Source organism: Bombina bombina, chromosome 2 (assembly GCF_027579735.1).
Source record: "Bombina bombina isolate aBomBom1 chromosome 2, aBomBom1.pri, whole genome shotgun sequence".
NCBI lineage: Eukaryota > Metazoa > Chordata > Amphibia > Anura > Bombinatoridae > Bombina > Bombina bombina.
Window position 1 is genome coordinate 332,167,580 of NC_069500.1, and position 12,115 is coordinate 332,179,694.

Genomic DNA, 12,115 nt, shown 5'->3' on the forward strand with positions numbered 1-12,115 from the left:
AGGAAGTAGCTGAACGCATTGGTGAGCCAATAACATGAGGCATATATGTGCAGCCACCAATCAGCAGCTCCTGAGTCTACCTCAGTGTCCATTTCAACAAAGTATACCAAGAGAACACAATAAATTAGTTAATAGAAGTAAATTGTAAAGTTGTTTAAAATCACATGCTGTATCTGAATCATGAAAAAAAAAATGTTTAGTTTTATATCCCTTTAGGCTTGCGGTGCTAACGCTCCTTTTTTTCTCACCGCTCACTTAAAACAACGCTGGTATTACAGGTTTTTATTAACCCGGTGTTAGCCTCTAAAAAGTGAGCGTAGAGCAAAATTTAGCTCCACATCTCACCTCAATACAATGGGGCAGATTCAGCTGAAAAAAAACCTAACACCTGCAAAAAAGCAGCGTTCAGCTCCTAACGCAGCCCCATTGATTCCTATGGGGAAATAAAATGTATGTCTACACCTAACACCCTAACATAAACCCCGAGTCTAAACACCGCTAATCTTACACTTATTAACCCCTAATCTGCCGCCCCCGACATCCCCGACACCTGCATTATATTTTTAACCCCTAATCTGCCACTCCGGACACCGCCGCCACCTACATTATCCCTATGAACCCCTAATCTGCTGCCCCAACATCGACGACACCTACATACTATTTATTAACCCCTAATCTGCCCCCCCCCCAATGTCGCCACAACCTACCTACATTTATTAACCCCTAATCTACTGCCCCCATCGTCGCAGCTACTATATTAAATTTATTAACCCCTAAACCTAAGTCTAAACCTAAGTCTGACACCCCCCTAACTTAAATATAATTTAAATAAAACAAAATAAAATTACTACAATTAAATAAATTAATCCTATTTAAAACTAAATACTTACCTGTAAAATAAACCATAAGCTAGCTACAATATAACTAATAGTTACATTTGTATCTATCTGACGGTTTATTTTTATTTTACAGGCAAGTTTGTATTTATTTTAACTAGGTACAATAGTTATTAAATAGTTATTAACTATTTATTAACTTCCTAGTTAAAATAAGTACAAATATACCTGTAAAATAAATCCTAACCTAAGTTACAATTACATCTAACACTACACTATCATTAAATTAATTACCTAAACTAACTACAATTAAATACAATTAAATAAATGAGAACAGTATATCCAGGGTTTTAGACTACCTGAAGAGGTGCGCTCATGGAAGGAGAGGAGGATAAATAAAGTCCGAAGTGGCAGCTCTTCCGAGGATTTCAGATGCGGAGAGAAGATCTACAAATAAATACAAATAAATAAATGAAAGTACAAAAAACCCACTAAATTACAGAAAATAAAAAATAATTACAAGAATTTTAAACTAATTACACCTAATCTAATCCCCCTAATAAAATAAAAAAGCCCCCCAAAATAATAAAAATCCCTACCCTATACTAAATTACAAATAGCCCTTAAAAGGCATTGCCCCAAAGTAATCAGCTCTTTTACCTGTAAATAAAAATACAATACCCCCCAACATTAAAACCCACCACCGACACACCCAACCCTACTCTAAAACCCACCCAATCCCCCCTTAATAAAACCTAACACTAACCCCTTGAAGATCACCCTACCTTGAGCCATCTTCACCCAGCCGGGCACAAGTGGTCCTCCAGATGGTCCGAAGTCTTCATCTGATCCGGCCAGAATAGGACCTCCAGAGGGGCAGAAGTCTTCATCCAGGCAGCATCTTCTATCTTCATCCATCCGGAGCGGAGCGGGTCCATCTTGAAGCCAGCCGATGCGGAGCATCCTCTTCTTTCGACGACTCCCGATGAATGAAGGTTCCTTTAAATGACGTCATCCAAGATGGCGTCCCTTGAATTCCGATTGGCTGATAGGATTCTATCAGCCAATCGGAATTAAGGTAGGAAACATTGGAACAGCCAATAGAATGCAAGCTCAATCCTATTGGCTGATTGGATCAGCCAATAGGATTGAACTTCAATCCTATTGGCTGATTGCATCAGCCAATAGGATTTTCCCTACCTTAATTCCGATTGGCTGATAGAATCCTTTCAGCCAATCGGAATTCAAGGGACACCATCTTGGATGACGTTATTTAAAGGAACCTTCATTTGTCGGGAGTCGTCGGAAGAAGAGGATGCTCCACGTCAGCTGGCTTCAAGATGGACCCGCTCCGGATGGATGAAGATAGAAAATGCCGTCTGGATGAGGACTTCTGCCCCTCTGGAGGTCCTCTTCTGGCCGGATCGGATGAAGACTTCGGACCGTCTAGAGGACCACTTGTGCCGGCTGGGTGAAGACGGCTCAAGGTAGGGTGATCTTCAAGGGGTTAGTGTTAGGTTTTATTAAGGGGGGATTGGGTGGGTTTTAGAGTAGGGTTGGGTGTGTGGGTGGTGGGTTTTAACGTTGGGGGGTATTGTATTTTTTTTACAGGTAAAAGAGCTGATTACTTTGGGGCAATGCCCCGCAAAAGGCCCATTTTAAGGGCTATTTCTAATTTAGTATAGGGTAGGGATTTTTATTATTTTGGGGGACTTTTTATTTTATTAGGGGGATTATATTAGGTGTAATTAGTTTAAAATTCTTGTAATTATTTTTTTATTTTCTGTAATTTAGTGGGGGGGGGTTTGTACTTTTGTTTATTTAATTTAATTGTATTTAATTGTAGTTAGTTTAGGTAATTAATTTAATGATAGTGTAGTGTTAGATGTAATTGTAACTTAGGTTAGGATTTATTTTACAGGTATATTTGTATTTATTTTAACTAGGTAGTTATTATATAGTTAATAACTATTTAATAACTATTGTACCTAGTTAAAATAAATACAAAGTTGCCTGTAAAATAAATATAAACCCTAAGATAGATACAAATGTAACTATTAGTTATATTGTAGCTATCTTAGGGTTTATTTTACAGGTAAGTATTTAGTTTTAAATAGGATTAATTTATTTAATGATAGTAATTTTATTTTGTTTTATTTAAATTATATTTAAGTTAGGGGGTGTTAGACTTAGGTTTAGACTTAGGTTTAGGGGTTAATACATTTAATATAGTAGCGGCGACGTTGGGGTCGGCAGATTAGGGGTTAATAAATGTAGGTAGGTGTCGGCGATGTTAGGGACGGCAGATTAGGGGTTAATAAAATTTAACTAATGTTTGCGAGGCAGGAGTGCAACGGTTTAGGGGTTAATATATTTATTAAAGTGGCGGCGATGTCCGGTTGGTAGATTAGGAGTTAAAAAATTTATTTTAGTGTTTGCGATGTGGGGGGGGGGCCTCGGTTTAGGGGTTAATAGGTAGTTTATGGGTGTTAGTGAACTTTTTAGCACTTTAGTTAAGAGTTTTATGTTACAGCGTTAGCCCATAAAACTCTTAACTACTGACTTTTAATTGCGGTATGAGTCTTGACAGGAGAGGGTCTACCGCTCACTTCTTCCAAGACTCGTAATACGGGCGTTAGGCAAATCCCATTAAAAAGATAGGATACGCAATTGACGTAAGGGGATTTGCGGTAAGCTCGAGTCGTGGAAAAAAGTGAGCGGTACACCTGTACCTGCCAGACTCGTAATACCAGCGGGCGTTAAAAAGCAGCATTGGGACCTCTCAACGCTGCTTTTTAAGGCTAACGCAAGACTCGTAATCTAGGCGATTATGTTTTCTTTCTTTTTTCATACATTTTCTAATTGTAAAATTTCCATAATGTGAACATGTCAAGTAAAATTTGTAAGCATACAAACCCATGTTTCCTAACAAAAGTGAGCAGGTAAAGGGTCATTTCATATTCATGGTCTCACTCTGTGATTCCCTGGGCCGGAAAATAAACAATTCTATAAATAATGAATGAGATGTAAGCAGATGTAAAAAGGTATTTATTGAACTTGAAGGTACCCATGAATGAGTATGTTTAGACCCCAGCCCTCACCTCATTATTCCCAGTTTTCAGTTCCAGAAGGTCATCCCACTATGCAAGGCTGGGAGAACAGCATCTGAAATTATTTCAATAACCTCTATGGAAGAGTATTGTGAGGCCTCACTTGAATACTTAAGCTACTAAATCTTTTTATTGTTTTTACATTTTAGTACTAAAAAGGTGCACTCATTGACATAACGTAACCTTCTATGAGCCCGATGGTAATTGTGCTCAGCTGGCCTTGGATTATGTGGTACTGGAGTAAGCAACCAAGCACTTTGCTCATAAAATCTAGAAATACAAAAGACGCAAAGCAACACTTAATTACGTAAACATAATAACTTTCCTCTTTAGAGGGACAAATGCAGTGCATGACCATTCCTAGACAACTGGAAACTAAGTGGTTAATCAAGTAAAGCTTATACATTTTGAATGTAAATACAAAAAGTAATCAATATCAGTCAATATCAGTCTTTGGACATACTGTCCCATCTCAAACTTCCTAATGATGGTTGGCTGTTCCAAGATAATTAATAGACAAGTACTGCATGTTCACCAATGGAGTAAAAGTGCTACTGGTTTTTGTATAATTAGAGAATTAGGAAAGGAGATAAACCTCAGTAAATACTGTATATACTCCAGAGAGACAGGGCACAAACCAGCATCTCAGAGAAAATGAACCAGGCCATTATTTTGACAAGGTCCTATGATCTTTTGACCTCAAAAGATGATCAAAACATTTGTAAACTAACCTTTATACATATCTATATGTATTATTCAAATAAAAAATGGAAAAAAAAAATATTGACTACTGACTGACACAGTACACTATCAGGGGCATATTGTGGCCTAGCTCAACCAGGCCTACGTCTAGGGCAGCAGGATTTAGGGAGGTAGCAAACTTTTAGGGTTCGCTCTATGGCATGATATTGTCCCACTCCAATACTCTAGACATATTTTATTAATTAATTTTATTACAAATCAAAAATCCTTGGTTATCTAGTGGAGTTGCATGACCCATTCATACATCCCTGGCCTTTGTCTGTGAGAATTGTTTGAGGTAAATATTAGATACAATGGTTGTGGGTTTCAGATAAAATGGTGGTGGGTGTTGAGTTCTTGGGCAGCAGATTCTTCATTGTCTAGGACAGCACAAAATCTAAATTCACCACTATTCATTATATTAAAACTTTATTGAAACCCATCTTTTAACCCATGATTATAAAAGTGCTTTTGTATACCAACTGCACCCTACTCACCCTACTTAAAATTGTTATCTTAAAGGGACATTAAACTGCTGAGTACAACTACAATAGAATGGGTACTGTTTACCATGCTATTGTTTTGTCTCCTGTGCCTGCATCAGTCTTCAAAGTCATTCTCTTATTTTAACCTCTTACAAGTATTAGTTAGAGAAGCTCTGCATCTTCACACTGGGCGCCACCATCTTGGAGTTTATATTTATTTAAAGGGACATGAAACCCAAAATTTTTCTTTTATGATTCAGATAGAGCATGCAATTTTAAATAACTAATTAAATTCTATTTTCATTTTTTTTATTCTCTTGGTATGTTTTGTTGAAAAAAGTGGATGTATGCTTAGGAGCCCAACCAATTCTTGAGCACTATACTGCAGCCATTTTGCAAGAGCACTAGATAGCAGCACTATTCCCTGTCATGCAGTGCACCAGATGCCTACCTATGTATCTCTTCAAAACAGAATATCATGGGAACAAAGCAAATTTGATAATAGTAGTAAACTTTATTTAAATGATATGCTCTGTCCAAATAACAAAATAATATTTGTGGGTTTCATATCTCTTTAACTATTAAACTGTGCAAAGACTGCAAACATGTAACACTTCTGCTCTCTATTATGTGAGCTAAACTGAAGTGAAAGGTACAGCTGCCAAAAAGCAGATCTGTGAGAGTGCACTGCTCCTACCACAGGATGCAACAACACGCAAGATACAGGATGGTGGTGCCCAAGTATAAAATGCAGAGCTTTACCAACTGGATTCTTTATTGCATTGAAATAAGAGAAATATATCAAATGTAAAGAAGAGCTAATACCATCTGCTACAATACCATTCATAGGTAAAAGCAATAGTCCACATTGTGGAGAAAAAAATAGTAAAGAATTGTCTGGTTATTAGAATACAATAAAAAGTTAACAAACGTACAGTTCATCATAGTATCTCACTGATCCCTTTTAATTGTATTCTAATAAACAGAAGAGTGTAGATGGTTATACTATGAAGGTATGCAATTTCAATGTATTTTGTTTAAATAAGAGACCATCTGTAATGGGACATAAAACCCAAAATTTATCTTTCATGATTCAGTTAGAACATGCAATTTTTAACAACTTTCCAATTTACTTATATTATCAAGAAACCCAAGGAAGCTTGTGTTAATTGGTGTAGTGTCTGAAATGTGTGTTATATTTATTCTTGTCTTTATTCATATCTTTCAGGACTTAAGCCTTGTCCTATGATACTGGTATTTGGGTGCAGAGAGTCCAAAATTGACCACATCTACAAAGAAGAAGCCTTGCTTGCCAAAAGCAAAGGAGTGTTTAAAGAACTGTTTACTGCATATTCCCGGGAGCCAAACAAACCAAAGGTGGTTAATTCAAAATAAATTGTAATAAAAGTATATGAACACATAAATCATAAACACACATCTGCAAAGAAATTGAACTTTTATTATTAGTAGTGTATTACAAACAAAACTTGTTTTACAGGTAGTTTATTTTATTCAATCAGTTTTTCTAGAAGTTGTGATAATGCTTAGGAACAAATGTAATGGAGACAAATTAGTACAATAATAAAATGCTCAAGTTTATTTGAGAATTTGATTGCACTAATGGCCCTTGGTGATTATGTGTTTAACTATTAAAGAGGGGTTAAGCTACTGCAACAGAACTGACGCTGAGCAGTATTTTGACCTGAGATTGACAGCTATGGGCCTATATATTGAACCACTTTATGCTTTGTTACAGAAATATGTCCAAGACGTACTGCAAGAAAAGCTGTCTGAAGTGACTTACAAGGCCCTGAAGGAACAAGGAGGGCATATATATGTATGTGGAGATGTTACTATGGCTGGTGATGTCCTGAAGAGTCTCCAGCATATTGTGAAACAACATGGGAACCTAACTCCTGAAGAGGCCGGAGTCTTTGTCAGCAAGCTGAGAGTGAGTATAGTAACATACTCTAACCTTGGGGTATTTATAAGATATCATAATGTAGTAGGTAAATACATTTTTAATCAGAAGTATTTTAATTTAGTAATCAAAATCAGTTGTTCAAAAATACTGCAAAACAGGACCTTGGTGAACATTTTGTACTTAAAATAACAAATAAATAAAATGCAACTGTGTTGCATAGTGTGGAATAGAACTGATATAACACTATAGTATGTATTGTGTAGCAAACCAAAACTACAAAAAATATAATAGCACAAACATTAATTCTCTACATTTAGTATGAACATAACAGACTCGTTACTATAACCACACAGGACAGTGCACTCATAAACTCACGAACAGTGACTGGGGACACAAACAGTTAATGACACACCAGCAGGAAACACAAATATTTTTAGCCAATTAGCTGAGACCTGTCAACTGACAACTGTGTAAAAGCCAGATGAGGTCAGATAAACCAGATAAACTGCATCAAGTCAGCCAAAGGTCAAGCTATTCAAATAAATTCAAATGTAACCGATTCCTCATATGGTTTCCTAAATTGTTTAATGGATGTAAAGCATTTGATCTTTTTTAAACTGTGCAAATAATATAAAATAATAACTTTGTAGCTATACACCTGGATTAGCCCATGCCATACTTCCCCACTGTATTAACTAGTTTCTAACCAAGACAAAGCATTACCCTTTAATTGCCACTACATAATAAGCTCTCTGTTAACTCCTATCCCATCACTAATTCCAACTATCAGCTCTCACAAGTTCATTAAGCGTCTAACTGTAAGTTACCAACCTAATATTAACCAATTAAATGGCTGTGAGTGTCTCAATCATCCTATAAAAAAAACACACTTCTATACACCTTCCAGAAATCCCAGTGACCCCCAATGATGCCAATGCTACCCAAAGTGACACCCCCAAACCATGGACGATTTACTTCTTAATAACCCCCCACTTTTAATGTCTCTCACAGAAATTGTGTCCCATATTCTTTTTACTGCAGCCTAAATAACCTGCAATAAAATAAAATGGCCACTAAAAATACTGTATTAAAAAATACCCTATCATATAAATATGTCTGGATAGGGTAAGTTATTTATATGGAGGGAGCCACATGGATGGAGGGGCCGATTCCTTTTGGGTTGGGTTGGGTTAGTTAAAGCAGTAGGTAACTAAGAAGATTTGATTAGAGGTCATTTAAGGAAGGGTAGTAATTATGGTATGATATAATATATACCCTTCCCCTTATTACCGCTACAAAAACTCTACCTTAGCAAGTCTGAGGTTTGTGGATAGCTGGCATATTATACTTATACTGCAAAGTTGTCTAATTTCCTGAAAAAGCCGACTTGAGTCAACTTGTCTGTATTTTTTTCCATGTCAGATATACCAGCTGACTTAGGTCAAATCAGTTTTTAGTCATTGCACTTTTGCTCTGTTGTGTATAGATCCCTCATCCAATGAACAGCACAGCACACACAGTCACCAGCCAACCTAATACATACAGTCACTGACCATCACAGCACACACAGTCACCAATCAACACAATACACACAGTCACCAGCGCAGCTCAGTCACCTTCCAGCACAACACAAACAGTCACTGACCAGTGCAGCACACAATGACCAGCGCCGCACACACAGCCACGGAACAGCCCTCATAGACAATAATCAACACAGCACATATAGTCATGGACAAAGTACAAAAAAGGGGGGGGGATGTCTAAAACACAGAACTATCAATATCATTAAATTCAGTAACTATTTATAGTTTTTTATAGATTTTTAACTGTAAAGCATCTATTTAGTGAGATAAGTCATTATAAAATTAACCACATGATATTTAGAGGTATGGTTTATTTTTGCTTACAAGGGTGGTGCAGTCTCCTTGTTATTAGATTTTATTAAAAATTAAAACTACCTGATTTATGTAATTTATCTTATATCATAACGATCATGTGGTATTTTTATCCATCATCTTAAAAAAGTAAAAATACATTCACTCACTTTTATATTTGTAAACTACAGTTAATTAAACTCAATGAATAGTAGCAGAACTTATGGGATGTTGGAGGGGTGCTGTTGCAATATTATACTGGGTATTTTGAATATTTGAGTGTTGTGTTCTTTCGTCACCTTCAGGATGACAACAGATACCATGAAGATATTTTTGGAGTCACACTCCGGACATACGAAGTCACAAATCGTCTCAGATCTGAATCTATTGCTTTTATTGAAGAAAGCAAAAAGGACTCTGATGAGTAAGTTGTGACTGACATTAATACTAAAAAATGGTGCATGTTTTAGGAGATAAGTGATACTAGATTCTAATATTTTTAATTATTTTCAACTCCATCCATATTTTGTCTTCACTACTAACAGTATCCCAATCCATGTGAAATGCTTGTGTTTGCATTTGTTACCACCCTGCATTGGGTAAATATAAGAAAACATATATGTCATATGCCTTTACACAGATTTCCACAGTTTAAAACATAAGTACTCAATGGAATAGTAAAACTTTATCCAATATTGATTCATTATTGCTGATGACTCATTATAGGTTTGGGTGAAAGTTCCTATCATGTACCAGAAAGAAAAACAATTATTTTTATTACGTAATAGAGCTTAATTGCATAACCACCATCATTTGCTGGATGCTATCTGGGATTTTTGAAGTTGAAGTGTTTGTGGGCACTGACCACTGGTATTTTGTGGGCGGGGCCATACACAAGAGGGAGGGGTCCTGGCTGGAGGGCAGAATTGTAGGCATGGAATTGTATGTCGGGCAGATATGGGCATTTCTGAGAAGGCAGGGCAATCCCTTAAAACCATAACACCAAGGGTATGTGGGAGGGAAGCAGGCCATACCTCCAAAACCCGTGAAATGCAGAAGAAGGTGGCTGCTTCTGCCATTCGGCTTTTTTCGAAGCTGCATTTCTTCTGAAAGACAATAAGATCTGTGCAAATCCAGTTCTTACTGTGTTGTACTTTTACAAGAATAAATACGGCTCTGAAAATAACCGAATGGCACAAGCAACTTCTTCCAAATTCAGATGCTACAGAATGCACACGAATAGTTGCAATAATAATTGCAATAATTAAAAAACTTTTATGCTCAGATTTTATTTGTAAATATTTTTCATATTTTAAAAATATGGCCACTAATTTTACATTTAACTGAAACAAGGAAAGAATTGTGTAAATATTTCACATTCCAATGTTCTGCACATAGCAAATAAGTATTCCAACATTTCCAATGTTCTAAGTATTTTTAAATAGATATTCCTACATATATCTGTGTATATATATATATATATATATACCTACAGTATCAGTACACCCCTCACATTTTTGTAAATATTTTTTTATATCTTTTCGTGTGACAACACTGAAGAAATTACACTTTGCTATAATGTAAAGTAGTGAGTGTACAGCCTGTATAACAGTGTAAATTTGCTGTCCCCTCAAAATAACTCAACACACAGTCATTAATGTCTAAACCGTTGGCAACAAAAGTGAGTACACCCCTAAGTGGAAATGTCCAAATTGGGCCCAAAGTGTCAATATTTTGTGTGGCCACCATTATTTTCCAGCACTGCCTTAACCCTCTTGGGGATGGAGTTCACCAGAGCTTCATAGGTTGCCACTGGAGTCCTCTTCCACTCCTCCATGATGACATCACAGAGCTGGTGGATGTTAGAGACCTTGCTCTCCCCCACCTTCCGTTTGAGGATGCCCCATAGATGCTCAATAAGGTTTAGGCCTGGAGACATGCTTGGCCACTCCATCACCTTTACCATCAGCTTCTTTAGCAAGGCAGTGGTTGTCTTGGAGGTGTGTTTGGGGTCGGCCCAGTCTCCGAAGAGAGGGGATCATGCTCTGCTTCAGTATGTCACAGTACATGTTGGCATTTATGGTTCCTTCAATGAACTGTAGGTCCCAGTGCCGACAGCACTCATGCAGGCCCAGACCATGACACCCCCACCACCATGCTTGACTGTAAGCAAGACACACTTGTCTTTGTACTTCTTACCTGGTTGCCGCCACAAACGCTTGACACCATCTGAACCAAATAAGTTTATATTGGTCTCATCGGACCACAGGACATGGGTCAATTAATCCATGTCCTTAGTCTGCTTGTCTTCAGCAAACTGTTTTCGGGTTTTCTTGTACATCATATTTAGAAGAGGCTTCCTTCTGAGATGACAGCCATGCAGACCAATTTGATGCAGTATGCGGTGTATGGTCTGAACACTGACAGGCTGACCCCCCACCCCTTCAACCTCTGCAGCAATGCTGGCAGCACTCATACGTATATTTCCAAAAGACAACCTCTGGATAGGATGCTGAGAATGTGCACTCAACTTCTTTGGTTGACCATGGCGAGACCTGTTCTGAGTGGAACCTGTCCTTTGATACTGCTGTATGGTCTTGTCCACCGTGCTGCAGCTCAGTTTCAGGGTCTTGGCAATATTCTTATAGCTTAGGCCATCTTTATGTAGAGCAGCAATTCTTTTTTTCAGATCCTCAGAGAGTTCTTTACCATGAGGTGCCATGTTGAACTTACAGTGACCAGTTTGAGAGAGTGTGAGAACGATAACACCATATTTGACACACCTGCTCCCTATTCACACCTGAGACCTTGTAACACTAACAAGTCATATGACACCAGGGAGGGAAAATGGCTAATTGGGCCCAATTTGGACATTTCCACTTAGGGGTGTACTCACTTTTGTTGCCAACGGCAATGGCTGTGTGTTGAGTTATTTTGAGGGGACAGCAAATTTACACTGTTATACAGGCTGTACACTCAATACTTTACATTGTAGCAAAGTGTCCTTTCTTCAGTATTGTCACATGAGAAGATATAATAAAATATTTACAAAAATGTGAGGGGTGTACTCACTTTTGTGAGATACTGTATAAGTAATCATATAGATATATTGGTATAGACATATATTTTAACAAAAAAAACACAT

General features: G+C 37.4%; 1 protein-coding gene across 2 annotated transcripts in view; it reads left to right on the forward strand.

Moving 5' to 3' along the window:
• Window positions 1-9,398, forward strand: part of NOS1 (nitric oxide synthase 1) — a 131,763-nt gene extending 122,365 nt beyond the window's left edge. For both annotated transcript variants that reach the window (XM_053700503.1, XM_053700501.1), the window contains 3 exons: window positions 6,401-6,549; window positions 6,929-7,123; window positions 9,276-9,398. In XM_053700503.1, the coding sequence (XP_053556478.1) occupies window positions 6,401-6,549; window positions 6,929-7,123; window positions 9,276-9,398 (467 nt within the window). The remainder of the gene's footprint in view (window positions 1-6,400; window positions 6,550-6,928; window positions 7,124-9,275) is intronic.
• Window positions 9,399-12,115: the final 2,717 nt, after the last annotated feature.